At 47.9% G+C, this 27,870-nt stretch overlaps 1 protein-coding gene across 1 annotated transcript in view; it reads right to left on the bottom strand.

Annotated features, from left to right (window-relative positions):
- Positions 1-2,244: 2,244 nt before the first annotated feature.
- The window catches only part of SNTB2 (syntrophin beta 2), a 35,725-nt gene continuing 10,099 nt past the window's right edge, over positions 2,245-27,870 (bottom strand). Inside the window, exons 2-7 of the mRNA XM_060276024.2 lie at positions 19,497-19,710; positions 12,952-13,162; positions 10,719-10,861; positions 9,695-9,891; positions 7,627-7,811; positions 2,245-7,278 (exon numbers count right to left, since the gene is read on the bottom strand). Of these exons, the coding sequence (XP_060132007.2) occupies positions 7,186-7,278; positions 7,627-7,811; positions 9,695-9,891; positions 10,719-10,861; positions 12,952-13,162; positions 19,497-19,710 (1,043 nt within the window). The 3' untranslated portion in view covers positions 2,245-7,185. The remainder of the gene's footprint in view (positions 7,279-7,626; positions 7,812-9,694; positions 9,892-10,718; positions 10,862-12,951; positions 13,163-19,496; positions 19,711-27,870) is intronic.

The following is a 27,870-nucleotide window of genomic DNA, read 5'->3' as shown; positions in this document are numbered from 1 at the left end:
AAAACATGCTTCTGAATTACAAGTGCACAGATTTAGTTGGTGTTTGAAAACAAGGAGCCTAATGTGACACAAGTCAGCACCTTATTATAAGATGGCAGTGGATGCACTGGACCGTTGCCTTGCCTCGGTAATGGACTGGATGAGAGCCAACAAACTGAAGCTCAATTCCACATAAGACTGAGGCACTATTAGTGGGTAAACCCCCCCTAGACTGGATGGCTGGGAAGTTGCCTGCTCTTGATGAGGTTACACTTCCTCTGAAGGAGCAGGTATGTAGCTTGGGGGTACGGTACTTCCAGATCTTTTACTGTCAGCTGAAGCTCAGGTGGCCTCAGTGGCATGGAGCCATCAGTTTCAGCTGGTGGCCCAGCTGTTTCCCTATCTGGACAGGGATAGCTTAACTACTGTTGTCTATGCTCTGGTAACCTTTAGGTTAGACTACTGCAATGTTATGTGTAGGGCTGCCTCTGAAGATGGTTCATAAACTTCAGCTGGTGCAGAACTTGGCAACGAGGTTGCTCACTAGGGCAAGTGGTTTAAGCATATTACACTGATCCTAGTTCGACTGCACAGGCTGCCAATTAGCTTCCAGGCCTAATTCAAAGTGCTGGTTTTGCCCTATAAAGCCTTAAATGTCTCAGGACCATAATACAGTCATACCTCGGTTTAAGTACGCCTCAGTTTGAGTACTTTCAGTTTAAGTACTCCGTGGACCGTCTGGAACGGATTAATCCACTTTCCATTACTTTCAATGGGAAAGTTCGCTTCAGGTAAATTATGGACTTCCAGAACCAATTACACTCATACTTCGGGTTAAGTATTCTTCAGGTTGAGTACTTCGCGGACCCATCTGGAACGGATTAATCCACTTTCCATTACTTTCAATGGGGAAGTTCACTTCAGGTTAAGTACACTTCAGTTTAAGTACTCCGTGGACCGTTTGGAACGGATTAATCCACTTTCCATTACTCTCAATGGGAAAGTTTGCTTCAGGTACAGACTTCCAGAACCAATTGTGTACTTAAACCGAGGTACCACTGTACCTCAAGGACCGCCTGTTCCCATATGAACCTACCCAGATGCTGACATCTTCTGAGGCCCTTCTTTGTGTTCCTCCTCCACGAGAGGTCCGGATGGACATGAACAGGCGTTTTCTGCAGTGTCTCCCCATTTGTGGAATGCTCTTCCTTGGGAGGTGTTGCTGGTGCCTTCATTATACATATTTAGGCACTGGGTGTAAATGTTCCTGTTCAACCAGGCTTTTGATTAACATCGTATAAGTCTCTAAAATGGGGGGGGGGGAGGTTTATTGGTTTGTGGTTTTTTGTTCCTGTTTTTATTATGTATTTTGTGTTTTATCTTGCATTTATGTTGTGAACCGCCCTGAGATTTACAGATGAAGTATGGTTATACAAATTTAATTTTAATTAAAAATAAAATAAAAATATGTTCCAGTCAGCTGACTACTCCAACAAAGTTTCTGGTGTCAGAGGTTTCTGGTTCAGGATTAGCAGAATATCAAGAGCAGTTCCCGTAAAGCGGGGGGGGGGGGAGAGAGAGGAAAGGTCGCAATGCATTTGGGTTTTTTAGTTTAGGGGGGAAACGGAAATCAAGTGGAGTGTGTGTTGTTTTCTCTTGCAGAATCCAATTCAATTCAATGAAGCCGAATGTGATAAGATTCAGAACTGACAAAAATAACTTATTCACACATGTCACACCACACTGTTCAGCTATGGAGTCTTATTTCACAAGATAGTGTGACCCCGAACTTGGATGGCTTTAAAAAGGGATTAAACCAATTCATGAAAGGGCTATCAAAGGCTGCTAAGTTATGATGGCTGCATTCCACCTCCACTGTCGGGAGGCAGCATGCCATTTTCTGGGAATCCCAAGCAGGGAGAGCACTGTTGCATTCAGGTCTTGCTTGCAGGCTTCCCACTAAGGCATGCGGTTGACCACTGTGAGTACAGATGCTGGGCTAGATAGGGCTTTTGGTCTTAGCCAGCAGGGCTTTTCTGATGTTCTTAAAACTTGCATTGCCCTGGAAGGATGTATTGAAGGAGGAGATTCTGTAGAGTTAAAGCAGGTGGGAAGGAAGAAGGGTGCCCCCTCCCCTTTTCACTACTTGCTACCTTATCTGTGTCTGTGACCTTAACCATTAGGTCATTTCCTTTTAAGTTACTCTGGAAAACTAACATATATTTTTGAAGTCTATGTTTTCCCACAAAGACACAAGCCAATGAATTAAAACTAAAAGCATAAACACCTTTATTATGCACAACATAAAGGTTACAGTCACCCTTAAGTCACATTTCCATTGTAATGTACAATACTATACAGTTAGCATGTAACTCAAGGGCTGGAGGGTATCCATGTATTCTCTAGAGAGAGCACATTCCTTTGCTTGTGAAGACCATACACTGCCCACACCACCACTTGTTTTATCTGGATTTGGTAACCTGGAGACTCCCAACATTTGAAATTAAAAACTCAGGAAAAAAAGAATTTGTTCTTGTATAAATACCATTTACAAAGAATACAAAAATAAAGTCAGTTGTACATTTTGGATTGATTGTGGCAGTGTTACTGGTTGTGCCTCAATACCCAAGGTTAGATTCTATCAAACACATAGCTGCCAAGTTATCCCTTTTTTAAAGGGATTTTCCCTTATGCTGAATAGGCTTCCTTGTGAGAAAAGGGAAAACTTGGCAGCTATGATCAAACAGTGTGCACACAAACAGAAGCACAAACAGACCTTACGCGGGATAAACAAAAACATTTATTTGTAGTGGTTTCTGTGCAGATTTCTTGAAGAGATCTTTCAAGAAGTCTCATCTTTGGCACTTGGGGCCTTAAAGTTGCATTTGCCCAAACTGTAAACTCCTGACTGATTTCTATAGCAGATGGGGAACCCCAAAACAGGAAAACCCCAGCTGCAGAACAAAGGAAACAGACAATGTAGGGGGGTTGCTGATGAGGGAATAAAATTGCCATCGAAAAAATATTACTTTTGAAAGAATCAGGAACCACCATCCTTTTACACAAACACACAATCTAGTCACTGGGATAGCAAAGTGCAACTCCATAGGGAATTTGATCGTGTGCTCCATGCCCCAATGCTGAAGGGTCAGGAGCAGATGAGGGCCAGGCAATGAAGGCAAAGGTTGTACAGACCAAACACCTGTCGTTTTATTGCGCACTGCTTGGTGTCCAGATCACAGAAGCGGTTAGCGTGGCCCCCGCCCCAGCTATGGGAACCAGGCCTGGTATGGGGGGGAAAAACAGAGTGCTATACAACTTTGAGGGAAAGTGCTATTAAAAAGGAAGTGTTCAGAGTGGGAACTGCAGGACTACCTGGGCTTTTAAAAAATTTGTTTTTAAAAGCTCATCATGGTGTTTTTTTTTTGTAAGGTCACCTTTCACTGTGATACCAAAGTACCATTTTAAAAAGTTCTGTTAAGGCCAGCCAGAGTATCTTCTGTTTATGACTGTGTGTGTTTGGAGTTTCCAAACACACATAGCAGCATCTGGTGCTGTCCTCCATGGCACAACAGTCACGGTGCAGGTTTTGGTGCAAAACACAAGTGTTGGCAACCACCAGAATAACACTGAATAAAAACTGGAAAACCCAAGTCCATTACAAGAGGTTAAGAAGCCATTTCTGCTCAGAGCGTGCCACTAACCCCAAGTACAGCCTTGGTTTGCCTAATGCATATGTGAATGTGCAGGAAATTGTCTTGTGATAATGCCATGGATGGAACTGAAGTCAGTATTTGTGAGGTGGTGAGAGACACTCTCCAATGGAGGTAACTTGTCTGAGACAAATAAAAAGCTGGTTTCCATTGCATTAAATTGTTTCTATGTAAGCAGTAAACAATTCCTCTTAAAATTGAGCAGCTAAACTATTAAATAAGGAGAGAGGCCTAATATGCTCGTTTGAGTGAATTTCAAACATACAGAAATGAATGCTTTGGTGTCTGTTCTACCACAACCCAACTGCTATTCTCATACCTATGCAAGAACCACCGTTGTCATCTCTCCACATTGTTGCATTGCCCTTAGACTGGCACCAAAGGTGAGCTCCGTGAAACCTGCTTCCCCGCTCCAGCCATTGCAACTGGAACAGTTGTCAGACAGCCCTGGCAAATGTCGAGATACATCTTTTAATTTTTCACAAGCACAGGCAATAATTGCGCTCTGACTGATTTGCTGCCCATAATGACACGAGAGGAGCCTTGAAAGTGACCCAAATCCTGCTTGCAACTAAATTCCAGCACACATGCACACTCTAAACCAGTGGTTCCCAGTTAGCTAAGTATTGTGGACTCCCTGTTTTTCAAAATCCAAGCTGTGGCCCCTCTACTTGTGAATTTTATGTTAGCTCTACAGCAGCTTATGTTATGTGAATGGTGCCACGGACTCCCTGGGTGGGTTACCACCAACTGGGAACCACCAACTGGGAACACTATTTTCTACTGTTCTGTGGGACCATAAGTGGACACTAGAACAGATGTCTGCTTAATTATAAAGCTCCATTAAGCTGTGACTAGCCTTGAGACATCATCAGAATAAAAGTGCACAGGCCTAAGAGGATTTAGGCAGGGACTGAAGTCCTCATCTGTAGCCCCTTCCAATGTCTCCAAGGCCCACCTCCCACAACACTAGACCACACTTCCCTTTCCTTCTTCCACAGCACATCCTTCAGAATTCCACCAAAAAGCCAAGTCTGCAACTCTACATATTCGGTTGGGACTTTTGCAGGCAGAAGCCACCTTGCTGGGAATAAGCACTTTTATACAAGAGCCACCACACACAGAACCTTTTATCAGATACTTCTCCCAGTCAATCCCTCCCAAACCTGAGGATGCTACCTCCTCAGAGGAACCAGCAACTCACAGAAGCACCTGGCCCCCTTCTTGCAAAATTTGGTCCATGGCCAGCTGCTAAGCCAAGCATGACTTGTGTCTTTTAGGCATTGCCCCATGGCTAAATGACTTTTTTGGAGCATAGGAGAAAAAAACCACACACACACACACCCTATCTCTCTTTTAGGTAAAGGGACCCCTGACCATTAGGTCCAGTCATGACCGAAGCTGGCGTGCAGCTTCCAGGTCATGTGGCCAGCATGACAAAGCCGCTTCTGGCAAACCAGAGTAGCACACGGAAACGCTGTTTACCTTCCCACTTGGAGCGGTACCTATTTATCTACTTGCACTTTGACGTGCCTTCAAACTGCTAGGTTGGCAGGAGCTGGGACTGAGCAATGGGAGCTCATCCCGTCGCAGGGATTCAAACTGCCGACCTTCTGATCAGCAAGCCCTAGGGCTCAGTGGTTTAACCCACAGCACCACCTGCGTCTCTTTTACTTGTCTCCTAAAGCCTCAGGCTCAAGCATTCTCAAGGGCCTGTATTATGAACAGGAAAATAGGTTTCCCCCTCTCTCTTCCATGTCCCGCTCTACCACCTAGGGGAGTGGTTTCCAATTAGCTAACTACTGCAGCCTTGTTTTTTAAAAACCAAGCCACAGACTCCCTACTTTTGGAAATTGTGATATCTCAATGGCAGTTTTAGTTATGAGAATTGGAAACCACTGGTCTAGGGCAGACATTCCCAAACTGCGGCCCTCCAGATGTTTTGGCCTACAACTCCCATGATCCCTAGCTAACAGGACCAGTGGTCAGGGATGATGGGAATTGTAGTCCAAAACATCTGGAGGGCCGAAGTTTGGGGATGCCTGGTCTAGGGCTTTGTTAAAAGGCTTCTATGTTATCAAACAGGGCAAATGGACCACCATTCTGATCTCTTAGGCAGCCACTGCAATGCTTGAGGCTAAGCCCCACTCTGTTAAGGATGTCTGTGGCTCTACTGTGCCCTCCACCCCACCAACCTCTATCCTTGCCCCAATGCTTCTCCCCACCCCTGCAATGGGCTTGTGGTATGAGGGGTGCCCAGCTGGGTTTGCTGGGAAGAGCTGCATGTTCTGCGGTTCCATCGATTGAAAAATAAAGTTCCAGGCCTTTATGGCAGCAAAGATCAGGGTGTGTGTGACCATCACATGGCAGAATTTTGCAAAACCCACAAATGGGGCTGAATAGTGCGTCCTTTTATAAGGCTGTTGTGTTCTGTTTCACACTGTCATGAATTCCTTCTTCCCCGAGAAGAAGTAGTAAAGTGGAGAGGAATGAGGAGAAAGGGACACTCGTTTCGTAAGGGGGAAAGGGGGGGGAGAGCATCACCCTCACTACAGACCTCTTTGCTCAGCTTTGGTTTATGAACTGCTGGTGCTCCTTCTCTTGTTGAGGCTAGCTCTTTCCCACTGCCACAGTCTTGATCTGCACCACAGCCCTGGGGGGTGAGGGCATTCCAGATTTCACAGCACCCAAACCTCACCCCACCCTCCCAGAGGAACACAGTGCTCTCAGCCCAGCTCAAAAATGTCACTGTTTGGCCTGAGCAGGGAACCTAGAACTAAGTAAAGCTGGCCTCCTTTACTGGTCCAGGCCTCCAGAGTCTTGTGGCTCTGAAGTGCATATGCTTCAGTTTTTCAATTTGAGCCAAGCCCATCTCTTGAAACCCCTGCAGAGGATACAAGCTCCCCTCCAAGCTGTAAGGCGGGGTTGCCCGACAAGACAGCATTTCCGGCCCAACCAGGCAAATGGCCCAGGGTCCAGCTTGCCACTGCTGCCATGACTCCTCTTTCCTTCCTCCACCAAAAGGCACATGTGGTATAAGGGATATGGGAGAAATGGCTTTGTAATGCCCCAGGTCAGGAGCTGCTCTATTGGCCTGGCAGGACCACCTCTCATCTCACCTGCCTTTCGTACGGGGCATGATCCTGAATGGCAAGGTGCCAAGACGACGGTGGGGTTTTCAGAGCAATGCCGAACTCCAGGCAGGCAAGGGGGGTTGACATGCAGCCTCCTTGGCTGCCTTATTCCCCCCCCCCAATCTCACTCCTTTGGCTGCCTTTCCATCCTTCAGCTGCTTCTCCTAGGAAGGCAGTTCATGCAACAGCCGCAGCATCCAGCCGAAGCTCATCCAATGGCCTTGTGTCTATAATGCAGCTGCCAATCACAAGTCTTGGTCAAGGCACTGATGCTGGAGAACATCGCAGAGGCAGGACTTGGTGCTGCTACTGCTGTGGTTCGCTGACACTGCCATGTCACCAAGGCCCCTTGGCTCCTCCTACACGAGCAGCCCCAGGCGAGTCACTTTGGCCGACAAGAACGTGTGCAACACAAACACAATGGGTTTGGGGCAGGAGTGCAGCTCCAGGGTCTGGGGGAGAAGCAGCACACAATGGGGTCACTACTTTGCACATGAGCTAAGGTGAACACATGTTTTTAAATTGCAAGTTTTTTTTATTTTTTCCATTAATATTAATTATTATTAATAGAAAACTTAATAGAAAATAGTAAATAGTAAATAGTATTAATTACTAATTAATATTAATGAAAGATTACTCTTTCCTCTATTAATCACTTCCCATGAAGCCACCCCCCCAGCAATTTATTATATGATTTTAAAATTACTTAAAATTGCTGCATATACAAGAGCAGATAAAACAGGTTTTAATAGGAACCTTGAAGTACATATATGCAGCTGTGGCCCCTGCCCTCTACTTACCAGTTCCCCTTCCGGTCCCCCAAAATCCAAGTAGAGGTTTCTGATGCCATCATCCGCAGACATTCTTAGCCTCTCAAAAGGGTATCGGAAAAGGACACTGGCAGAGCCTGCCTCCTCCTTGGAAATAATGAAGCCGTTTTCATAGTGGATGATGAGGCGGACCTCCTGGGCATTCAGGACACACCCTAGAACACGAAAATGCAAATTGTCATTGGACACAGGCTAGCACATATCCTTCCAGGTCATGGCCTCCCCAATACACACACACACACACACACACACACACACACACACACACACACAGAGCAGAGCAGAGTTTCCCCCTTATGTCCTTCCATCAGACCTAGTAATGATGTTCAGCTAGACGGTGGCAGAAGACAGCTTGCTTGTTTTGGTCTGGGTCACCCAGGTTCTGATTTTATCCCATTCTATACGCTTTTAGGTTTGGTAAGTCACTTGGAGACTTCTTAATATGTCAAGAGACTAACAAACCGAATTGAATAAATAATAACATTATTTTGCCATCAATCTCACCAATTCCCATTCATGACAGATCCCTTGAATTTTTGTTTCTTGCTTTTACAAGGTTGTTCTATTGGTTTTAGGGTGCATTTTTGTTTTAATGATGCTGTTTGTTTGTTTGTTTGTTTGTTTAAAATATTAAGTTGCTGATAAATGCTAACAAACAAACAAATAAATTACATACATACTAAACCACCCCAAATATAGTGTGGGCCAGAGGTAGGGATCGGAGGCCCCTTCAATTGTTGCTGGACTACAGCAACTCTCTTCATCCCTGACCAGGCTGGCTGCTGGGAATCAGGAGGCCAACATTTGGAAGGCCACAGATGTTCCCCTGTCTGTTACATACCTTGCAAAAATGAAGGCCAGAAATGATGCATGTCAAAACTGCTAAGTGGCAATTCACAAGTGATGAGGGTCACAAACCACTTGCTGCAAGCCAGCAAATGGCTGAACTGTGCAAGTTGTGTCTGGCAACAAATATTGCAGCTAGGTCAGCCATGTGCTCCTAAAAGCAGCTGGCTCTGAAGCTCCACTTGCCTCACAGACACAAAATCAGATAATGTCGGCCAGATATCACCAACCGGATGCCCTCCAAAAGTTTTGGCCTGCGATTCACATCAACCTGGCTCATGGAAGACTCATGCCACAGCCAGGAGAGTGTTAGCAATGAAGCATTCCTGTGCAGAATGGGTGCTATTCTCTTACAAACTCTAGAGGGAGCTTGAGACCTGGGAATCAGCACTGAGAGCCTTCAAAAAAAACAGAGAAACCAAGAGCCCAAAGAGTTCCTTGGGATCTTCCTCCTTCAACTGCTTGCAGCCCAAAGCCTGGCTTTTCAAAGTGTTCTGAGACAATGCTTATGCAGGCCTGAGCTATATGACTCCTCTATCCTCTGTTCTGAAAGCATCAAGAACAAAAGCTCCTCTCTCCCAGGTGCTCAGCTCCCTCCCAACAGAGCCAAGGCATTTTCAAAGGCTCAGACTAGCTTACCTGACAGCAGACAATTATATCCACACCTTGCTCCCCACCCCAAATATTCTGAGATCATCCAGACTTCTACCAAGCAACCAGTCCAACCATCAGCCTTCATCAACACAAACAGCTGTACTCTCCCTCTCACTAACCACCATGGCTCTGTTCTCCTGCCAGCTGCAGGACGCCTCTGCATACCATTTGCTGGAATCATGAGTTGGGAGAGCACTGCTATTGCACTCAGGTCCGGCTTCCTTTTAGAGATCCTGGCTGGCGACTGTGAGAACAGAAGCCTAGACTAAATGTGCCTTTGGGTAGCTCTTACTGGCACCAACACCCAAATGATCACATTTCAGCCTGGCTTGAGCGTTTACGTTTTGCCTAGGAAAATGCACCCTTCAAGAGCAAAAGCAGCATTCTCTTCTCCTGTTGAGCTTGGAAGAAAAACACTGCAAGGCCTGGGTTCCCCAGCTGCTCAAGGCAGCGAATGGGCCAAGTCACCACCCTGCCCAGCAGCTCAGGCAAGACTCCCAAACCAGGCTTCAGAGAGGCAGGGCTGCTGGCCACTTACCTAAAGACACCTCCTTGACCAGCTCTGCAGCAGCGTGGCAGCCTTGCACCAGGATTCTGGTCCAGGAGGAGAGGTCCCGATGAGTCTCCACGCGGAATATGTGCATGGCAATGCCCTGGCGGCAACCCGTTCGCGTGGCAAAGCTGAGGTCCGATCCCATGCAGGGTGATCTGCGGCCTGAGCCAGAATGCACTAGCCTGCAGGAGGAGGGTTTTTTTTTTTTGGTCAACAAGAGCAAGCAGCAACCACACCTGTGACCCCCCCCCACCCAAAAAACCTGGAAAGTCATCCAGAAATCCACCTGACAGATTCAACAAGTGGCTGCAGACCTGGCACAGCAGAGAAACCCCTACAGTTCCTGGATGTGGGGGATGGGGCAGGGCTGGTTCTGAAGCTGCAGAGTCTGAGGCCTGAGAATCTCTCTCCAACCAGTTTTGGCTTGAGGGATGGTTTGGGAGGGACCCTAATTGAATCCAGCTGCTGCATGCTGCCAGAAACCTCTGCCAGCGGCCACACCTCTTGGGGGCTTGCATGGGAGGCTTCCAACGGGTGGCGGGAACGCAACTAGCTTGGCGGCGGCAGCTGCCAGGGCAGACAATGTGGCAGGAGCCTGCCCAGACAGGGAGAGCCTCTTGCAAGTTGTCAGCCCACCCACCCCTAACTCTCCAGCAAGATCACAGAGCTGCCAAGTTTTTGTCTCAGCCAGCCCACCCCCAATGGCAAAAGGCCAAGCATGGTAGGGGCAAGCCAACTCTCTCCTCAGATCTCTCCCACCCCCTACCATCATCCTTGGTATGTACATACAGCTTGGGCTCACGCTCAGGGTGGTATCAACATGATCCATTAATTTCAATGGGTCACACTTTGTTGACTACCACCCTTGGACTTTATATGTCAGTCAGTTTGTTGATTTGTTTGTCTTAATCTGCTCTTCCCCTGGCATCCGGTCTCAAGGGCATCTCTGTTCACAGATTGGCCGTTTCAACAATCTCCCTCTTACATAGTCACCTGTTTGTTCCCTTACCTGGTGGCAACAAGTGGGTAGCTGTGGCACGGGGAGGCCCAGGCATCTCTCGTCCATGGCATGCAGTCATAGAGCAGCAAGTCCTTCTCCGTCACGGCCAAGAGAGCTGGCCGCCACTGCTGCCGGCCTCCATCCAGCCGGGCCTACGGGAAGACAAGAGGAAAAGGAGGAGGAGGGAGTTGTTGGCAGTCCATCTCCATGAGCAAAGCAAGCAAGGATTTGGGGGAAGAACATAAGGGGTGGAGAACACACCCTTCCGAAGGGACCTGCCAGGAAGAACAGTGTGCAGGAGGGAGGTGACTGGCTTTGCAAGCCTATGAGGAGCTGTAGAGACGGGAATATTTTGTTCCCACCCCAAGGCCGGATCTGGATCCTGAAAGTCACTCTCCCACACGGCTCTCAGGCTTTGAGCACACAGGAGCCTTTTAATCAAAGCCCGGCTCCCATTTTTTCCCCTTTTACTCCATAATAAGGAAATGAATTGCAATCCTGTGTCATATGTATCTTGCAACACAGGGAGCTGCCTTCTGCAGCGTCAGACCATTAGATCCATCCAGCTAAGTACTGCCTGCACTGACTGGCAGCAGTGGGTCCTCTGAGTTTCAGGCAGGGAGTCTCTCTCGGTCCTATCTGGAAATGCCATTGGGGATTGAACCCGGGACATTCGGCATGCAACGCTGATGGGGCGGGGCTCCTTTTACTCACATTTCCTCCCTGCCCCAATCTTTAAGGCACTTCAAAGCTGGCAAACAGAAGGCACAGGAAGTGGAGGGTACCCTACAGAAGATCAAGAACTGGAGCTGCTGTGCTAGGAACTGCCAGTTGCTGCTAACAGAGTGCAAGGCAGCCACAGAGCCAGGATTTCACCCTGTGGCACCCAAGTACCAGCCTACCCCCTCCTCTAGTCTAGGCTCCTATTTCTCTCCCACTGTCTGCCAGACTCTCCTTCACCTTCCATGGCACAGATCAGACGTATCCCAGGAAACAAGCAACAGGTCTCGCTTCACCGCAAAGCAAGGCTGGGCCCTGCCTGTTGCCCTTGGCATGGAGCCATGCCTGGTTGGACAGGAAGCTGGGGCTGTTGCTGCCTCTACCTAGGTGCAGGAATCCAGCCCTATAGAAAGGCTAGATCCCAAGATACAGCAGATTCCTTCTGCAGGGTTCAAGGCAGCAGTGGAAATAATGGGAAGGATGAAAGCTACCACAAACACCCTCCGCCCTGCGACATGCACAACGATAACTTGAAGGACACAGTTCTGCACGTGCAAAACACGTTTAAAGCTCCATCTGCAGTAAAAAGAAGAGTGTGTTGCTGTGGCATCAGATTATCCAAGCAGCTGCTTACTTTGTTGACTGAAGGTGGTGGATGCGAGCACAAAAACTGAGGGCTGGGGCGGCTCAAAACCAAGAGGGGAACTTGTTGCAGCAAAACACCTAGGGGCTAGTGACACCTTAAAAAAGCTTTCCCCAGCCTGGTGCCTTCCAGATAGTTGGGGTGACAACTCCCATCAGCCCCAGCCAGCAGGGCCATATGACCCAGGGGCTGGTGGGAGGTGGAGCCCAAAATTGACATGCAGGCTGAGGCTCATGAGAGCCACCAAGTCAGCAAAGGGCTGTCCCAGAGGGTCTGAGGGGTCAGGGCAGCGCTGGGCCCACCTACTCTGCAAAGGGCAGAGACAGACGGGTCCCCCCACCCGCTCTCCTCCCCCATGAGTTAACAAGCCTAAGTGGGGAAACAAGGCAGCAGAAACAGACTAGAGCGAGGTGTGCAAATGTAACAATACTGAGACAAAGTGCCCAGAGCACAGCAACTCCCAAACTCTTTTCAGCCTTGAATTGATACATCCAACAGCCTGAAAACAGAACAGGGATTTTCCCACCAATGGCAGAGCCTCTTCCGAGCATCCCACCCTCCATCCGATGCATTTGTCAAGTTCGCTGCAGGAGGAAGCTCAGCCAAGGACTTCTGTGTTGGGTTGTGCACAGAGGAGGTACCAGATATTACATGTCCCCTCTTCAGTCACCAGCTGACATCTCTCCTAAAAGGTGGGAGGGAAGCAAGATAGGTCGGCCACCATGAGACTATGATGCTGAACTAGATGGGTCACTGGCCTGATCCAGCATGCTCTTCTCATGTTCAGGTCATCAACAATAATGCCCCACTGCAATCCCAAAGAGCTTTTGAACCTCCACTTCACAGAGCCCCACAGAGCTTCCACTCTTCCTGGCCCACCTGTTCCGCCAACCACGCAATGTGCTTGACCTCCTTGCTGCTCCCTGGCGTGTTGCTGGCGGCCAGCATGGCGTTGAGCTCAGCCAGGACTTGCGGGAGGAGAGCCATGATGTTGGTGTGGATGGCCATGAACCAGGAGTGCGCTGTGGCTGTGTCCTTGCAGCGGAGGATCAGGGTGTTCCGGCTGTCGGGCGAGTGCAACTCTATCAACCTGCGCAGGGAAGGAAGGAAGGGCAGGATGAACTTAGTGGGGAGGCTGCCAGAAGAAATGGTCTGGGCTACCAAGCGCCAGCAGGAATCAGACTTCTAAAAATGCCACCACTGGTCCATCTATCTCAGTACCGCTTATGCTGGTGGTAGCAATGGTCTTCCAAGGCTTCAGGACAGGGATTCCTTCCTTCTCAGCCCTGCCTGGAGATGCCAGGGATTGAATCTGCGACCTCCTGTATGCACAGCATAAGCTCTGCCACTGATCTCCAGCTCCTTCCCCAAAGAGGACCCATCCTCACAGGAGAGCTGAGCAATTGGAGTGAGCACAGAATCAATGGTTAAGTAGTCGAGGTCCTCTAGACCTCTGCACCTGGCTCTCAAAACTCTCCCCTGGCCAGACCTTCTTTACTGTGTCCTCAAGAGCACTTGCCTGGCCAGAAATGTGTCCTTGAACAGTGGGGATGCCTCTTTCTTGTCCAGAGCTAGATAGGGGGTGTGCATGTGCGCGCACACAGAAATTAGCCTACTACAAAAAAGCAACACTTGCATTTCTTGCTCTCCTCACTTCTGCCTCTGGCTTTGCCCACCACTGCCAATCGGCCCTCAGAAGGTTGCTCAAGAGGGAATGCAGCCCTTGGGCTGAAAAGGGTTCCCTACTCCTGAGTTAGTCTTTCTCCCACTTTTATTAGGAAAAGGGGCTGCAACACATTTGCTCCTGATTGCTAAAGGATGTCTAAGGAAAAGCAACAGTCCCGATTAGGAGGCGGAGGCAGCAAGGCCTCAGCTCCCAGTCCTGCAGGGGGCAGAATTAGCCTTGAGCACTCTGCTGGCTCTTCTTGAGGGCAATGATCGTGCCCAGGCCCATCCCTGGCTACACTCACAAATATCACCAAAGAGCATGGGTGCCTGGCATCCAGCCTGCCCTCCCCCACCAGAAAGTGACAGCAACTTTGCTGCTTGCTCTACCCACCTCTTGGCAGATGGAGAAGCTGCAGCCAGAGCCTTTAATGGCAGCCTCCACCCTCCAGCAGACCCACCTCTTGGCAGCTAAAGCAAAGTGGAGAAAGCAGGAATTCATGAGCCGGGTTTACTCACTTAACTGCTGCTTCCTTATGCTCAACAGCATACCCTAGCAGAGGGGGACCAAAGCCTCTGTCACTTTCCTTCTTGACCTTGGTGATCTGGGGCATTGGAACTGTGTAAAAGCCTTCTGCATGGGCTACTTCTCCCTGAATGAATGGCTGCTTCGGGGCTATATAATTGATTTTACACTTTGCACACAAACCGGAGAAGGCGATAGCTTGTCTGACCCGACAGGACTTGCAGCAACCTGCAAAGAGAACTCTGTTCACTCCTCCCTCTGGTCAGGTAAGCTCCAAAGGAGAAGCTACTTTCAGCTCAGGCTGCAGAACATGCTTCTCACAAGCAGTTGCTTCTGAGTGACTGCCTGCCTGCCCCACTCTAAACATAGGAGGGATTTCGACTGGGCCAAACCATCTCCCAGAGTCACTGCTGCTTAGAACAAAGAAGAAGTGCGGAACACACAAGAAAAAGGCAGCAAAACATGGCAAAGTCCACTCTCCCTGCATGGCCTCCAGAGATGTATCAGCTTCTGCGTACATCTCTATCTGCCAAGGGAAGGTGTTAAGACAGCACTCCAGCACTTTGAGGGGGAACATGCTACAAGGCGGGCAGTTTGAGGGACTTAATCCCAGCCACGTGGTCCAACTGCCACTATGGATCCATCAAGCATTATGACTGCCCAAGGAAAGCCAAACACTGCATCCATGTGGCAAGTGAAATTTTTGCACTTCCATTAGTGGATTTTAGGATGTGCCACCTGAATTGCATGGCGAACAGCAGAAATCAAGGAGCAAAAATGGTCATAACCGTTTGGGGGAATTTGTACTATCTAGGAACCAAAAGCCTAGCACCAACCTTCTTCAGCCTATTAAGAGATCTGATAAGCCAAACTGAAAACGCTGCAAAATCGACTCTGCTCTCCAGATCACCGGTAAAGGCTGCAGTTGCTTCTCCAGCCCACTTGGAGGCCCTGCCCTGCTTCCCCCATCCTCATGTCAAGCTAACCTCCTGGGGAAACAGATTTTGCTTGCTGCACCCCAGCTCCACTCACAATAATTTCACTCCTGTTTGGGTTGGTTGGATAAGGGCAAACTAAGCACACAACAGAAAGGTAAACTCTTCCCCTGGGATTATTTTGCTAATCCGCCAACAGGGTTGCAGAAGACTCTCTTTGCTCTCTGAGCGATCTCTCCAGACCAAGGGGAGGGCAGGGAAGATGAGAGGGGCACTCTAGATGGTTCAAGACGGTTGACACTCCCCCCAAGGAAGAATAGCCACCCATCACAACAGGATCAGTTGGCAGCTTGTGCGACAGGGATGCAATTGAGTGCTTTCGTTTATAAGCAACAAACATTTTGCCTTTAAAGCGAAGATGGAAGGTGTGGAGTTAGAAAGACAGGTACCAGAGAGGAGCTGAGCAGGACTTGCCACAACCAGGGACTTGGGCTGCAGCTCCCTACCTGCCACACACACCATGGCTGACAGAAGCAGAGGATTCTGCATTGCATATCCATTCCAAAATGAATTACAGTGGTGCCTCGCAAGACAAAATTAATTCGTGCCGGAAGTCGCTTCGTTGCGCGAGGCATTCGTCTTGCGAGGTACCACTGTACTGGTTCAGCTCACAGAATCCAGCTCCTTTTTTGGTGCAGAAAACGCAACCTTGCCTCTGCAGCCTTGCAGTTTCAACTGCTTCACTGTGCACACCTCTAGAGGAGTGAAGATCAGAGTAGGGAAGCTACAGAGGCAGTGGGAAAACAAACTCCCCTAGCAGCCAGGACAGCCAATGGTCAGGGATGATGGGAGTGCCAGCCCACCAGCACTTGGAGGAAGGTCACAGCCTCTCTCTAACCCTGAGCTTAAAGGAGCCATCCTGACTGCCCTCTGCTGCTCTTGCAGTGCTCTCCAACCCTGAAGGCATCAGCGCCTCCTTACAGTCAAGTGTTACAGGACTGTCATTCACTGGAAAGATCTGGAGCAAGTAAGGCCCATGCCGTGAGAGTGTCAGGGACAAGCTTCACTTAGAGGCTCTGAATCAAGATGGCTTTTTGTATCCCCAGGGAACACCCAAGCAGCCTGGAATCTGCAGAGTGTCTGGCTGCTTTGCAAGGAAGTCTTTTATTGGAACTGGAGTGTCTTGGCTGCTTTTTCGAGGCAGGGAGAGTGTGGAAAGCTGCCCACATACAGCCCGGGCTCAAGAGCTGACAGGAAGTGACTTGCCCAGGTGGTAGCAGCTGATGCCAAACAGAAAATGTCAAGGGAAGGAAGAATCTGCCATGCAGGTAGGCTCTACAAGCTGCAGCCTGCCTACTTTTAAAGCACTTGACCTCAACCATGAAGCAGCAAAGGAGGGCTGTTTCTACAAGAATGCATTTATGAAAACCTAGCTCTGGACATTTGCCTCTTTCCATCTCCCCTGCACTCAAACACTGCATATCTTTGCTTTTGGGACAATCAGTGAGCTGCCTTTCTTTTTTCTTTTTCTTTTTTTAAAAGAAACTTTATTAAATTTATTGCACATTACAAACTTACATTGTTATTATTAAAAAGAAGATACAACTATAAAAGAAGATACAGCCACAACCATGTTGTTACAGTTATTTCATTTTACAGGTCTTCTAGTTTACTTCCCTCCCCCCCTCCCCTTTCCCTCCCAATATGGCTTCTCAGCCGGTACTGAGTTTCTCCCTTCCTGGTCTATACAAATTCCCAACGTGCTTTTCCCCTTCGTATTTCTAAATGTAATTTGTTATTTACCAATTAATTTTCCAAATTACTTTTCCAATTTGTAATTATTTTCTTCAAATAATATTCATTTCTTAAATTTTCATAGAACCTTTATATATCTAATATGAGTTTAGGGTTTTCCACTATCTCTTTTATATATTGTGTAAATTGTTTCCATGTTTTTTCTGACTCCTCAAGTTTTACTCCTTTGATTTGTTCATATTTCTTTGCCAATTTATAATAATTATATAATTTTTGTTGCCAATCTTCCAATTTTGGGGTGTTTGCAGACTTCCAATTCATTGCTATCAGAGTTCTCGCAGCTGCTACTGCGTAGCTTACACAACATCTGTCTTGGGGTTTAATGTGAGCTGCCTTTCTAAGCCCTCCTTGCTCATGGCTTGGCTAGGCTACAACTTGCCATTGACCCCACCGTAATATGGCCCTGGTGGCCGGGGCTGCTAGTCCAACAACACCTGGAGGGTACCAGGCTGAAAAAGGCTGATACACACACCAATTCAGAACCAATTCTGAAGAGTCCAAGCATTAAGCTGCAGTAAGGCAGTATATAAATGCAACAAATGAACAAATTGCTTTTATGCTAAATGTATTGTTTTATTCTCTTCTTGGATTCTTTAGTTAGGTATGGGAAGTCTTCAGACTTGTGGGATCTATTTTGGACTTTGCAAGGATCCCAAGGCTCACCAGTGACAGCTAGGTGTAAAACAGTGGCAGCAATGGATGGGGGGGGGGAGAGACACAGTCAGGAAAAGGGGGGCCCACTGGGGCCACACCCACACTTTGCTTTTTGCTGTCTGTACCAGAGCTCAGCTCACAGACCCTTTCAGGCGCAAAAACAACAACCCATTCCTGCTTTCCCTCCCCGCCACCGCCAACTTTTCAGCCTCTCTTTGTTTTAACAGCCTAGTTTACAGGAGGAAAAGCCTTTTTGCTGCTGTTTCTTATCCCCCTTTTTAAACATTTGCCGCTCTACTTCAAGTCATCCAGAGATCCTGACCCTCCTGCTGCCTGTTCTGTCTCCAAATAAAAACAAGAACCTTCCGGTGAGTGAGAGACTGGGGGAGGAGGCGAAAGAGAAACAGCAGCCTTGCAAGGGCGGAGGTGGCGGGGTGTGGGGAGGACATTATCTGTCTGCCTGGGTTGCCCTAAGCAGGGCTTTCTTTGCCACTCAGAAGAGGACCTTCCGTCAGCCAGCATGCCGTTGCCTAGCGCTGCAGAAAAGGGTGCAAAGGCAACCTGGAAGGCAGCCAGGCCCCAGACCGCAAACAGAGCAGGGAGGGGGAAGCGGCACAGCGTGGAGGTCCCTGGCAAGCCGCCCAAAGGCCGGGAGTTTCCTGCAAAGGGCACTTGCAATTAGTTGGGTGAATGAATCAGGAGCCTGTGGTCTCCTCTCTGCGGCCTGCCTTGCCCTCCCCTTCCCCCTCCGCTGCTGCAAAAGCTGACCCAGCCAGCTGAAACTCAACACCCAGCAAAGGAACGTGAGGATGAACTGACACTTCCTCTATGGCATGCCTCTGTGTGTGAGAGAGAGGGGGGGGGAGAGGGAGGGAGAGAGACTCCAGTCCAACTTTCATCTCCCCTCTGTGGAAGGAAGCCAGCGTGCGGATTAGATTTGCATCCTGTCTACGCCCAAAGCAAACATATCCTGAACTTCCAGCAGGGACAGGTCGGGACAACTTGCAATAAATAATACAGCTCTGTGTCCCCCTCCTACCACCACAAAAGCAACCAGCAAGAGGCATCCAGGAAACTCACAAGAAGGGCATGATGGCACCTGCCAGTAGGAGGCATGCCCCCTTTGAACAGCGAGGGGTCCTCTCCAGGCAAATAGCCACTGACTGAGCCATCTGCCCAGTGAAGTCATTGCAGACCTTCACTACAAATGAGGAGCAGGGCTGGGATGTGGAATTAGCAGGCTGTCCTTCCCCTCAGTCCCCCTCTGTGGTGGGGCCTCCTGGGCTGTGAAGCTTTCCCAATTATCGCTAGCCCTCCTGCCTGTCCCCAGTGGGGACAGGATCGCTGGACAGCAAAGGGGTGCAGCTTTTCCCCTGTCACTGTGGCGCTAAGGAGAAGCTGCGTCAGCCCCAGTTCTTCTTCTTGGCCACATAGGGGCGTCTCCTCTATGGAAATCTGGCAGCCCAACCTGCAGGCCCCCACCCTGTCCCTTGACTCCTACGCATAGCCCTCCTTGCTTGTAAAACAGAAACCAGAATACTCAACATTTCTGGAAATCTGCATAATCCATCGTGAGCAGCACAGCATACTTGTTTTTCTTGGCAAAAAGAGCAGCGAGCACTCAGCCTTGCTCATTATTCTCAAGGTATGGCTGTGGCGCTGAGCAGTGTGGGATATTAGGAAAACCGGGCCTGGGAAGTCACAAGCGTCTGGGTCTCCCTCCAACTCATGCCACTGGCTCTCCGTGAAACCAAAATGGAAAGGAAAAACAAAACTACAGCGCCACCATTGCAATTTGAGACGCCTCCTCCTCCTCCATCTCGGCTCACCTGTTCTCCAGATCTGGCATGCACAGGTTCCTCGCAGCGTAGCACATCTTCAAAGGGATCACCTTACGGTCCTTGGCAGCGCCATGGTGCTTTGGGGAGCCAGAATCCTCGCTGCCGCTAAGGCTGGGCGACTGCGGAGCTACCCCATCCCAAGGCAAATCCGACACCAGTGACGGCTTCTTGATATAAGGGCTGGCTTCCCGCATATACTTCACTAGGAGCAAACAAACAAAAAAGAACCAAAGGCAAGGTGAGCTGGCTTATATGGAGAGTGGAGGAGTCCCTACAGCAGCAATGTTGAGGGTCGCTCAAGAACCTGAGCATCATCCAAAAAATGCACCAGTGGGGCAAGGAGGGGGGAAATAGCAGCCCACAGTCAGGGTGGTGGTTTAGAATGGGATGCCCTTCTGCCACCTGGCCTGTTGATGGGGCTCAGCTCATCCTTTTCAGCAACCCATTTCCTTTTACTGTTTTGTCTAAAGGCTCCTTGGGAGAAGTGGTAAACACGTTTATTCCACAGGAAAAGGTGTGCAGATGGAAGAGGATGAGTCACAGGAAAGCTCTCCTTCAACTGCCAACACAGATGGGATGGGAACAGCTTGTCTCTGGCCCAGCAAAGGTCAGAGCTCTCCAAACTCTCAAGGGCCCAGGCAGGCAAAGAGCTGGGAAGCTCAAGCATGGATGAGGACTAGCAAAAAGGAGAAACAGGTGGAAGATGCCTCCACTCTGGAATTATTTATTTCTTAGATTTATTATAACCCCAGCTATCCTGCAAGAAGCTGAGAGTGGCACATACATGGATGGGGCTACCCCACACCCCCTTTATCCCAGCAACCTATGAGATGAGCTAAGCTGGAGGTGTGTGACTGGCCTAAGGTCGCCCAGTTCCCTCCTCCCATCCACTGTGTTCAGCACTCTGCCCACTGCAGCACGCTTGCTTGCACGAGATTCTTTGGCAGAGGAAAGATCTAGCAATATCACCTAATCAATCTTTTGGTTAAGTTCTCAGATCAGCCATTAGAATACCATAAAACACATATAATTTTACAGTTTACGGGCAAAAGACTTTATCTAGCAATATCTGAACAGCCAGGAAGTTGCAAGCAACACACAAGGTAGGTGCCCTGGCCAAGGGACTGTTACCCAAGACAATATTTTATTTTATTTTATTTATTTACTATCCCACCTTTCCTCCATGAAGCTCAAGGTGGCATATGGGATTCTTCCCCTTCCCATTTTATCCCCTACAGCAGGCATAGGCAAACTCCGGCCCTCCAGATGTTTGGGACTACAATTCCCACCATCCCTGACCACTGGTCCTGTTAGCTAGGGATGATGGGAATTGTAGTCCCAAACATCTAGAGGGCCGGAGTTTGCCTATGCCTGCCTTACAGCAACCCTATGAGGCAGGTTAGGCTAAGCAACAGCAATTGGCCCAGTGTCACCCAAAGAGTTTCACAGGTGAGTGGGAACCTGAGCCCTGGTCTCCAAGGTCCAAAGCTCTAATCACTACACAACATTGGCTCTCTAAGAGATTTACTTGGCCCGTATGGGGATCAATCCTGCAACCTTGTCATTATTAGCAGCATGGCATGTTCTAACCAACTGAACGAACTGAGCACTAAGGATCTACATGGAACATATTCTCACTACTAATGAGAGGTTTCCTGTGCTTTATGTTTAATGCAAAAGTCAATTAGGGTTGTGCAACATTCCTGGGGGAGACCTGCCTACTTCAGGACCCCTCCAAAACCCACTGAAGCACCAGCCAGATGCAAAAGACTAACACAACATTTGAATTTCCCTAGAAACAAATCTCTCTGAATACCAAATTGTCTGCTGCTTTCCAGAACACCTGTAGTGCCTGAGATGTTCCCTTCTTGTGCTAATCATTTCTGAGCATCAGCATTGCCCTCCCATGCAGACTTACACCTGCTTTTCGAAGGTGACAGGTAAGATGGGTTTGTGATAAGCATAAGGGCTGCATGCAGTCCTCTCACCAAAGGAGGGGAGCTGCACCCAGCAGGGATCGAGAGCTCTGCCCTTTTGCTTTCAGGAGCAGATCACAGCAAAAAGGCTTTGGGTTTCTAATCCCTGCTTGCAAGAACGTGCCATTTCCTCAGTAACAAGGCCAGGATCTCCTAGCCCTAAGAAGCAAAGATAGAAGCTGCAGCAAGACTCAGCATCATGCCGGGTGTGTGCCAGAGAGGCAGGTGATGTTTTTAGACAAGGGTGGCAGGGTGGGGTAGTGGCAAAGTCTGTCTTTCTCTACCAAATGCAGACCCAGACCACCCCACTACAAACATGGGCTCAAAATGGTCTCTCTTTCATGCTGTGCATAGTTCTGTCCAGTGAGATTTAGCAGCACAATACGCTGAGGCAACCAATTTCCACTGAGTGAGGGAGCGGAGTGTTACAGCTTCCACACCGGAAATTCAAAGTGAAGTTCAACACTGGCCATGAGTCATCTGCTAAGAAGGAAATGCAAAACAGCTGACTGATGGGGCTCTTGCAAACTATCTGTCTGCTTGCCAAAGGAAGGAGGCAGCAGCACTGGGTATCAACTGGGAAAAGCAGAGCCCTCGAGAGGCCGCCATCCTCTCAGCATCTTGACAGTGGGCATCCTACTCAAGGCTGAACCTTGGTCAGCTCTGTAAGGCACCCTCATGTTATGGGCCACTTTACAACAGCTTCTCCCAACTTGGTGCCCTCCATGTGTTTTGGACTACAACTCCCATCAGCCCTAGCCAACATAGCCATAGGATGCTGGGGCTGAGAGTCCAAAACACCTGGAAGGCACCAGGTTGGGAAAGGCTGCCCTACAGCATCACTGCCATTAGGATCAGACACTGCCAGCTGCCTTGTCTGTGCAGGACATTGTCTCTGGAGCAGCTGGTTCTATGTCCTGCTTCAGAACCACAGAATTGTAGATGACAAGGGTCATCAGCTCAAACTCCCTGCAATGGAGTTGCAATGCAGGATGTGGAGCTCAAACTCACCATCCTGAGATTAAGTCTCATGGTCTACTAACTGATCTACCTCAGGAGTCAGGACCGCCCCCCCCCAAGAGCCTGAAACACGAGATCCTGTTTTATGTTAAAGAAGTTAAAATGAAGGGAGCATCTTCTACCAACTGTAGGCAAGAACAACAGAGAGCAATGCCTGGCCTCCCTTCCAACCACAATTTCCTTCAGTACTGAACCATCCATTCACACTACTGCTGATGCGCTGGAACAAAACCTTTCCATGCCACCAGGCTATACTGCAAGCAAAGAAGCCATTTTGGTGGAGTTGATTCCAACCATTCATCTCAAAGTCAAAACATGGGCCATTCGCCACAGCCACAAGGCTTTCAGCAGCTGGCTCCCAGAAACCACTAATTCTCTATTACAGTACAATGTGAGTACCCACTCTGGACAAGTTCTGCTTGTATTTGTGCTCTTTTCAACTTAGGAATTTGCCTAATACACTAAGAGGTGGCAAGATTTAGGGTGGTATTCAATTGAGTCCTGGCTCAGAGTAGATGCACTGAAATTAAGCAGCTTGAATTAGCCATGTCCAGTAACTTCAACGGGTTTATGAGGAGTGTTGGCATGCCCCCCCCAATCCTCAGCAATGTCACTTGCTCAATTTGGCAGAAATTCTTCGGGGCTCTAGGCAGGTCGTCTCCATCACTAGCCACTGGAGATTTGGGGAGCTGAACCCAAGGCATCCTACCATTGAGCTGCAGCCTGGCTTCTGCTACAAGAGCCCCAACTACATTCCCTTCTGAGACTAAAAGGGATCCACTGTGCCCCTTCCAAGTACACAGGCCAGATCCCCCAACTCACCCACACCATTGTGCATGTGAGGCTGAGATGAAGAGCCCCCCAAAACCTGCTTTTTTATTACAACTCACATCAGCCCAGGTCAGCCAGCACAGTATAGTGGTACCTCATGTTATGTACCATCCCCCTTACGAATGCTGCAGGTTATGCGCTCTGCTAACCCAGAAGTAGATGCCCCTTGTTGTGACCTTTGCCCCGGGATTTGAGCGGAAGTCACGCTCCAGAGGCACGGCAGCAGCAGGAGGCGCCATTAGCTAAAGTGGTGCCTCAGGTTAAGAACAGTTTCAGGTTAAGAATGGACCTCCAGAACGAATAAAGTTCTTAACCAGAGGTCCCATTGTATTGGCTAAACTTCTCCAAGTAACAAGGAGCAGCAGAGAAAACAAAAGCTACTTTCCAAGGCCAGAGGATGAACAACAGAAAAACAATCCTCAGGCAGGCAGGCAGGCAGGCATTTAGCTCTCACAAATTAATCATTCAGTAGCACCTTAAAAACGAACTAAGTTTTTTATTTTGGTATGAGCTTTCGTGTGCATGCTCATACCAAAATAAAAACTTAGTTGGTCTTTAAGGTGCTACTGAAGGAATTTTTTTATTTTGCTTCAACTCAGACCAACACGGCTACCTACCTGTAACTAAATTAGTCATTATTCACTTTAATATACGTGAGCTTGTTGCTGTCTTTCTTGACTTTTCTGGAAAGGAAATCTCTCCCCTATCTCCATGATGACTAGAGGGACCCTGGAATGGGCCCCGCACAGGAATAGATGTCCACACACCACACCCTCTTTGCAATAACAATGTCATTAAATCAGCCTCTCCCAGAAGCCCTCCAGAAGATTTGGACGACAACTCCCATCAGCCCCATTTAGCACAGCATGATTGTGTTACCTGGGGCTGATGGGAGTTGTAGTCCGTAACATTAGAAGGATGCTAGATTGGGGGAGATTGCATTAAATGATAAAAGGGGATCACAGCACAATGAAAAAGAAGGACCAGCAGCACCAGTTCCAAACAAAATAAAAAGAGAAGCTCACAAGGGGATCCTGTGAAAAGTAGCTGTTATTTTGAAAAGGACTCCAGATTGGTATAATGTTATGCCGAATGCATTTTTGAGTGTATCAACTTTTCATCAGAAGCATCTAAAAAACAGCTAAAAAATAATTCAGATGTGCACAAAAATGTATTATCTTAAGACTGTATGTGAGCATATGCCGCCAATACATTTTGATGTCTAAGAAGAGTGCCTTTGGGACATATTTAACGCACAATATATCAAATAATATTGGAAGAAAACTCTCCAAACCCTACTATTCCATGAATTTTTATGGTGATAAATCTTCAGCTCCATAAACGGAATCCTCTGAACAAACAAATATGCATATCATGGAGAGAAAAGACACTTTTAATTATCAATAAAAATAAATTTGGGGGGGGGGCAAGCAAATGTTCTATTAAAAATTTCCTCAGGAAAGAAAAAGACCTGCTTTACTCAGTCACCTTTTCCCTCCCAAGTCCATACGGACACACAGGTAACATAAGCAGGGAAGAGGTTGTTTCATTCAAGCAGAGGAAGATGGCAGGTGGAATGCACAGACCATTGGAGGGGAAGAGGCAGAGCCAAGGAGGGCCTGGGTTGACCTATGGCCAGTCACTAAGATGCTGCTGCCAACACAGGAAGCTGCCCAAACTGGCTGGGTAGCACCTTGGCACCCACATTCTGCCCCTCCCTCTACAACAAACAACTTTTTTGGTCGGCCTCTGGTACAAATCCAGCAAAAGGAAATGCCACCTTCATTTTTGCTCTTGCAAATGTAAAGTGATCCCTAATGAAGTACTGTATGAGAACAAGCTTGGCATAACAGGGATCGGCTTGCAGTTTGAACGAGGACTGACCTATCTAGGCGGTGGAAGGAAGTGGCTCCATTTCTCAGCTGTACAAGACTGGTGGGTTGGCCCAAATCCTTCCCCCTTCAGAATACCCAAGACATGCTGAAGGGCAAGCGCTTGAAACATAAGCCAACTCCGCAGAGACAGAACACACAAAGGCAGGGCAGGTCATTTGTCCATCTAGCCCAGCTCTGCCTACACTAAGTGGCAGGTGCCCCGCCAGGGTTTCTTTCCCTTCACCTGCTGATTTTAAACCGGAGGTGTTGGGGACTGATCCCAGCGCTTCTACAGATGCTTTATCACTCGACTACAGCCTCCTCACACAGCAGATAGTTAAACTCTGGAATTTGCTCCCACAAGATGCAGCGATGGCCTCCAACTTTAAAAGAAGATCAGACAAGCTTACTACTTGCCAGGATGGCTATAGTCTACTTCCATTGTCAGAAGCATTATATCCCTGAATGCCAGTTGCTGGCGATCACAAATGAGGAAAGTGCTGCTGTTGTGTTCAGGGCCTGCTTGTGAACTTCCCATGGGGGCATCTGGCTGGTCACTGGGGATGCCAGACTAGATGAGCTCCTTTGGCCTGATTCAGCAGGGCTATTGTTATGAATTTAGCTATAGTACTACTAAAGGTTGGAGAGGGAAGGTGGTATTTAACTCCTACTAAACTAGCAAAAATGTATAGGACAAGTGCAAATATCTGCTGGAAATGTAAAGAAAAAGAAGGTATGTTTTATCATATGTGGTGGACTTGTAAGGTGCTAAAAGCTTTCTGGGAGATAATATATAATGAAATGGGAAAAAAATGTTTAAAATAACTTTTGTTAAAAAACGAGAAGTTTTCTTATTAGGAATTACAGGTACCAACATCCCAAAGGAGCAGAAAAGACTTTTTATGTATGGAACAACTGCCTGGATGTTACTAGTCCACAGATGAAAAGAAGACAAGGTCCCTAACCAGAGAGGGATGGCAAACCAAGCTGATGGACTATACTGAAATGACAAAACTGACTGGAAACTCAGAAACCAAGAGGACAAAAACTTTATAAAAGAATGGGGGAAATCTATAAGTTATTTAGGAGACCACTGTAAGCAGATGGAAACATTGGCAGGATTTTGATTTCACTTGTAATAATTACTATGGATAATATGGATTGATATAATATAATTTGGAAGAATATGCAGTTTTACATGTTTAATATGGGACCCCATGGAGGGGGTTGGAGGAGGTCCTGAAATTCAGAGTAATCTCTGTTTATTGATACAGTATATATTTGAGTGTTTTTTAATACAACTTTCTATTTGTAGTATCAAATAAAAATGATTTCCAAAAAAGGGGAAAAAGCAGCGCTTTTTATGTAGTGGATTTGTGGATGCTGATGATACCATTCATCCTCCCTTGAAACCTCTGTACGGAAATACCTTAAGGCCATGGAAAATGCCAGGAAGTACTGAGATGAGATCTGTAGTAGTACTTCTGGCAGACTGATCTAACTGTGCCTGCCTGACACATTCATCTTAATACAGTGTCCAACTAGAGGCTTTTGGGTTTCCATGCCAGATGCAGCCTTTGCCTCCACCCTCACCCACCCAGCCCATCAGCTGTCTTCCGGTTTTTCTTGCTCACTCCTTTGCTGCATTTTAGTCGGTTCAAATAAAGGGCCAACTGATTCCACCGTGGCTTTTTGATTTGTTTTGCAGAAGCATTCACTGCATCGTGCTGCCGTCACAGCACCACCACCCCTTCTTTTATAGTTGCAAGCAGAATGTGAACTATCCAGTAGTGAAATGCTTCACAACCCTTGCAGAATGAATTCCTTCGCAGGTCAGGAGGCAATCTTCCAAAGTAGTGTTCCCCAAACTGGTGCCCTTGAAATGTTTGGACTACAAATCCCATTAGCTGCAGCCAGGGCAGCAAAGGGTGCTAAAGAAAGTCAATTAAACACACTGTATACTGAAGTGCTGGAGGATTTAGTAACCTCCACAATCCATACAACAAGTGCCATCTAGGGATGTTAGTCAGTCTGCTATGGGTGGAGAGGCAAATGCCTTTGGTTTATGCTGCTTGGCCAAGATAGGCGTTTTATAAAAAGTTCATGCACAGATGCTATAAAGGGCCAAACCAGCTGGTCCAAATGACAAAACAAGAAGCCAAAGAGCTGACCATTTAATGCACATACACATCTGTCTCAATTTTGGAAATGCAGATTGCAAGATCTCAAAGGAAGACAACCTGTGTTACAGCAGAGAGGAGGTGCCTTCCCTCTCTTCCTGCCTCCAGTGAGCCTCTAGAAAGCCCAGATGTTTCAGGTCTCTCAATTCTAAACAGCCACAGTGCCAAGTCCGAAGACATTTTTAGCCCTAAAAGGCAAGAAAGCAGAGGAAACATTAAAGACACAGACTCCTGGGGAGTCCTGGTTTCGGCAGGGTGTGGAGAAACTCTCCTCCTGCAACACTCTTCACCAGCAAATTCAGAACAAGCAGATTTTATGCCAGAAATACAGCTGAATCCACAACAGCCAGCTGCTTGCTCTTGAGTCAAACAGCAGACTAGTCCACAGTCCAACTGTAGCATCAAATATACTCTTTACGGAAAGTTATGAAACTAATTTCAGCCTGGGAACACCCATCAGCTCACAATAAATTAAGACAGA

This window comes from Zootoca vivipara, chromosome 6, assembly GCF_965207765.1.
Source record: "Zootoca vivipara chromosome 6, rZooViv2.hap1.1, whole genome shotgun sequence".
Classification (NCBI taxonomy): domain Eukaryota; kingdom Metazoa; phylum Chordata; class Lepidosauria; order Squamata; family Lacertidae; genus Zootoca; species Zootoca vivipara.
This window is presented reverse-complemented; position numbering and strand designations above follow the sequence as displayed.